The sequence below is a fragment of the Cucurbita moschata genome, unplaced genomic scaffold (genome assembly GCF_002738365.1).
Source record: "Cucurbita moschata cultivar Rifu unplaced genomic scaffold, Cmos_1.0 Cmo_Scf00016, whole genome shotgun sequence".
Taxonomy (NCBI): Eukaryota; Viridiplantae; Streptophyta; class Magnoliopsida; order Cucurbitales; family Cucurbitaceae; genus Cucurbita; species Cucurbita moschata.
This window is the reverse complement of record NW_019268532.1, coordinates 3890896-3896166: the sequence shown is the minus strand read 5'-3', so window position 1 is coordinate 3896166 and position 5271 is coordinate 3890896. Positions and strand designations below refer to the sequence as shown.

Below are 5271 nucleotides of genomic sequence, written 5' to 3'. Positions count from 1 at the left end.
ACGGTATAAAACCATGTATGTTTTATTGTAAAGTAGACTTGGAAGATGCAGTGAAAGAGTATTTGAAGAATAAAATAATAGAATAAGCATCGGACTACTTCATGCAGGCCCCACTTGGCTCGGGAGGATATAGCTCAATTGGTAGAGCTATTCTCTTACAATTGGGTCGTAACGATTATGGGTTGGATGTCTAATTGTCGAAGCTGTAATGATAGTATCTTGTATCTGGACCAGTGACTCCTTTTTTTTTAAGTAATGGGAAAGAGGACCAAAACATGCCACGGAAAGACTCTACTGAGACAAAGATGGGTTGTCAAGAACGTAAAGTAGGTAGGATCGTACATGGACAGTAGTTGGAGTCGGTGGCTCTCTTAGGGTTCCCTCATATGGGATCCCTAGGGAAGAGGATCAAGTTGGCCCTTGTGAACAGCTTGATGCACTATCTCCCTTCCACCCGTTGAGCGAAAGGCTGCAAAAGGAAAGAAAATCTATGGACCAACCCCATCGACTCCACGGTCGGAACTATAAGGGATGATTAAGGTTCAAGCTTAACCGAATTGATTTTGGTGGTAAAATAATCCTTATCATTTTGAGGGGCTAGTTTTAGAATTACGTGAATCCTTCCCCATTTGCGCGCAAATAAACTGAATTTGCAACCTGCAAAACTTGGCAGCTCAGAATCATGGATTCCCTGTTCTCAACCACTACAATCTCTTCCATTCTGGTGAAACGAAATGGAGGAATTAGCTGCCAGATTCCGGTGGCTCATTTCCAGACCAACTCCAGAAGGCGACCACCAAAAAACCTCCTCTATCCACGGCGGACCAAGCTTCCCCCTGATCCCGGCGTCAATCAATTCTTGAAGAAACGAACCTCTGGCCCTCAGCCTGACACATCCTTCCCAGATTTGATTTCGAGCGAGAAAATCGGATTGCCGGAAGAAGAACTTGACGAGATTGAAGAAACCGCTGCGGATAACTATTTCGCCAATGATGATAACGACAGTGATGTTGTTTGGGATTCGGAAGAAATTGAAGCTATTACATCACTCTTCCGAGGGAGAATTCCTCAGAAACCTGGTAAATTGAACCGGGAGAGACCTCTTCCTCTCCCACTTCCTCACAAGCTACGACCACCAGGACTTCCTAACCCTAAAATTCGCCCAAGAACAGCGGTTTCTTCGCGTGCACTGATGTCTAAGCAAGTCTATAAACGCCCCGATTTTCTTATTGGACTTGCAAGAGCGATTAGAGATTTGAAACCGGAGGAGAATGTGTCCAAAGTTCTCAACAGGTGGGCACCATTTTTGCAGAAGGGGTCGCTGTCGTTAACGATCAAGGAACTAGGTCATATGGGTCTTGCTGATAGAGCTCTAAAGACGTTCTGTTGGGTACAAGAGCAACCTCGACTCTATCCAGATGATCGTGTTTTGGCCTCTACCGTTGAGGTCCTCGCAAGGAACCATGAACTTAAAATACCTTTCAACCTGGATGAGTTCACTAAACTTGCGAGTCGTGGTGTGCTCGAGGCAATGATGAGAGGGTTCATCAAAGGTGGGAGGTTAAGCCTTGCTTGGAAGCTTCTTGTAGCTGCCAAGAACGGTAAGAGAATGTTGGATCCTAGCGTTTATGTGAAGTTGATATTGGAGATTGGTAAGAACCCTGATAAAAACATGCTGGTACTTGCCTTACTAGATGAACTAGGACAAAGAGAAGCCTTGAATTTAAACCAGCAAGATACATCAGCTATCATTAAGGTCAGCACAAGGCTTGGTAAATTTGAAATTGCTGAAAGACTTTATAGCTGGTATGTTGAATCTGGGCATGAACCCAGTGTGGTTATGTACACTGCTTTAGTTCATAATCGCTATTCAGAGAGGAAGTATAGGGAGGCATTATCTGTAGTGTGGGAAATGGAGGCTGCAAACTCTCCTTTTGATCTTCCTGCTTATAGTGTAGTGATGAAGCTTTTTGTTGCTCTTGGGGATCTTTCAAGGGCTGTTAGATACTTTGCAAAGCTTAAGGAAGCTGGTTTTACCCCTACATATTGTATATATAGGAACTTGATTACCATTTATTTAGCTGCTGGCAGGTTAGCCAAGTGTAAGGAAATCTACAAGGAAGCAGAGAATGCTGGATATGTCATGGACAAACAAATTACCTCAATGTTGTTGCAAGCAAAAAGATGATACATTTCTAGTAAGAGATCTATAATTTTCAATCTTGTTTATACTTTGTGTCATTGGTTTGTACCATCGAATAATTATTAGACTTGTTTCAGAGTATTGCAATTTCATTGTCATTGCACTAGTCTGTTACTTGTCCTGGTGTTTTGAACCTCTCAACTTATTAAGAACGTGTTTGTGGGTGATTTTAAAACGAATAAAACCACTTCTATCACGTTTAAAACCACTCCAAAACATGTCTTCTACCATTCATTTTAATGTTTGATTTTATACTTTTAAACGTGATTCACATACCATGAAAATTGATTTAAACTCTTTCAAAATCACTTTCAAACAATGCCCTAAATGAGCTAATCTCTTTGTTCCCTCTCGATCTGCCACATTTAAATTGATGCTTCTGATTGCTTCGATGGCTGTGAGATAATTTGTTAGCTGGGAGCATAAATGTTTCTGTATAGAAAATTTCTTGGCTGCCATTTTCATTTATCCTTCCTTCTGGTTATACATGTAATCGCACCAAACAACTGCGTAGGCCCTATTACACTTGGTTGCTATGGAATCATGTGTAGGATATTGAATTCTAGGGAGGTTTGGTGCCATTTCCTCTTATTTTCTTTTTTCATTTGGCAGCATTGCATCATTGTATTTCAATAGTACATCTAAAAGTACAATTGAATTTTTGCTTCACCCCACATATTGTCTACATATCCTCTTCTGAACACTAACAAAATACATTATATACAAATTAAATGTTTCAAAAACAGTTCATTTTTTAAAAGCAAAATCCATCTTACCACAACATGGAAAACAGGTAACTAAGTACTGGAAAAGAAATAAATAAACAAAGGATACCAATTGTTGAGTATCAGCTGCGTTGAAGGAATGCTGGGTAGGATATACTATGATCAGCAACACAACCAGTTTAAAAACCAGAGACTTCACTGCTCTTGCCTGACCAATAATCAGTGGGTGCATTTATATGATTCCAATCAGGCAATTACGCCACCACATTAGATTTTATCTCTATCTAAGTCTTAAAATTTAGGTTTTGTTCCATCAAAGTTCTTAATTTCTTTTCTTCAGGAAAGTCAGCCATAACAAATCCAGCAGCCTGCTGTCTTTGATGGGATGCTCATAAAGTTATTAAGTTTAAAGTTATTTATTATTCATTATGTGAGTTAAATAATCCGTGTTTAGAGGGTTGAGTTATTTAGTTTGAGTAAAAAAAGTCTTATTTAGAGCGTATAGTTATTTAGTTCGGATTTAAAAAGTCTGATATATGTGCTTATGTTAACTATTTTTATTCTACTATACAATTAAAGCTACTCGTGGCTTCGTTCGTGATCGTGGGTAGTATTTAGACACCTAAGTACTTAATTTTTTAATTGATGTAGAATTTTTTAGTATTTGCTCAATCATTGTATCATAATGTGCAATGTGATTAACTTGATGTGTCATGTGTCCACTTTACTTTTTGTGGACATTCTTGCTTTCCAAGCTTTTTATTTGATATCCATTTTGAGTTATTCAACCCCTTCTAAAATCATATTTTTAAGTTATTTTTAATTAATTTAATATCGTCAAAATATTTGATATGATTGAAACTGTAGCACTACACGATCTCCATGCCAATGACATATTTTATATGCATAGCCTATCAAATTGTGACATGTTTTATATGATTAAAAAATATGTTGATCTCTCTTTCGTTCATGAGTTCAGAACATTATCGCAGATGAATTTCTTGTCTCGTCTCTTTGAATTTCTTGTCAAGTTCAGAACATTATCGCTCGCGTGCTTTTTTGGTCTAAACCCAGGTAGAAAATAGCAAATGTAACAAATTATGGAACAAAACAAATATAATTTTTATAACCAACTTAAAAGTAATTAACATGTATCATCGATGAAGATGACTTTAAAAATTAGAAATATAACATAATAAATTAGGGGACGGGTGGAGAAACGTTATTGGGCGGAGGGAATTTTGATTGATTTTGGAGGAAAATTGTGTATGATTTGTTACGCCAGCTTTACAATAATTGATTTGTTTAGAAAAGAAATTGAAAGGAGGAGCTTATGATGCAAATTTATATGATAAAGAAATGAAAGGAATTAATGTTGATTTAGGCTTAGAATTTGGAAAAACCTTAGGCCATTAACCAAGCCAATGAATGATTGCCAACCATCAAGTATATATTTTTTTCGGTTGCCATTATAATATATATAATATCATTTAGAATCTCTCTTATCGTGATGTAGGCCGACTCGGGAAGAATAAAAAAATAGTAAAGTTTTTCGATTTTTAAAATAAGCAGACTTTAAGTGTAAATATAAAAAGAAATAGCATACAAAAATAAGACCGAAATAGAAGTCATAAAATCGGTGGTGACTCTCAAACCTAGGTTGTCTCTCTATGACCACCTGTTTTAGACCGCTTGCATCCTCGACTAGCATCTAGTTGCTATCTAAAAGATAATGAAAATATGAGTGAGTATAAAAATACTTAGTAATCTGCTTGTAGGCTCTTGATCGTATTCGTGGCTGAAGTTAAGTTACCACACTCTGAACTTGACTATAATGCATACACATGAAGCTCTAAGTTTTGGGTTATGAGTTCAAAAGTCTTGATCAATATGTTGCTTGTCCTTGACTCATGCACTTGTGTGGTCGGGTTCTGAGTTCAAAAGTCTTGATCAATATGTTGCCTGTCCCCGACTCATGCAGTTGTGTGGTCCCTCACCCTAGGATAGGTTTAATGAGAGTGGATAGCCCATCTATCCACTTCTTTTTCCACACACAACACAGTGCATAACACTAGTTCTAATCCTATAGCACTCTCCTAAAAAGATGTACAAGATCACATGGTGGATAAAAAATATGAACGTGAAAGAACCCATGTTCGAGATATGGACTAGGATTCGAAATCTAGATTTGGCATATAACAACCCTGTCATTCCCCTAAATCTTTTGCGGCATAATCTGAGTTTGGCATCTTGCAAAACAATGCCTCCTATAAGAAATCCAAGCAAGTCATCCCACCTAAGTGAGGAAAACACAACATCGTGATGTACCATGTAAGTGGGAGG

At 37.7% G+C, this 5271-nt stretch overlaps 1 protein-coding gene across 2 annotated transcripts; it reads left to right on the top strand.

Annotated features, from left to right (window-relative positions):
• The first annotated feature begins 571 nt into the window (after window positions 1-571).
• LOC111454537 (pentatricopeptide repeat-containing protein At2g01860) lies at window positions 572-2309 on the top strand. Of its 2 annotated transcripts, XM_023096040.1 has the most exons (2): window positions 572-1601; window positions 1695-2309. In XM_023096040.1, exons 1-2 carry the CDS (start codon window positions 683-685, stop codon window positions 2186-2188), a joined length of 1413 nt encoding a protein of 470 aa, XP_022951808.1. In that variant the 5' UTR covers window positions 572-682; the 3' UTR covers window positions 2189-2309. The 2 variants fall into 2 exon arrangements, with proteins under 2 accessions (XP_022951808.1, XP_022951807.1); XM_023096039.1 differs by having other exon boundaries at window positions 573-2309.
• The last annotated feature ends 2962 nt before the right edge of the window (window positions 2310-5271 follow it).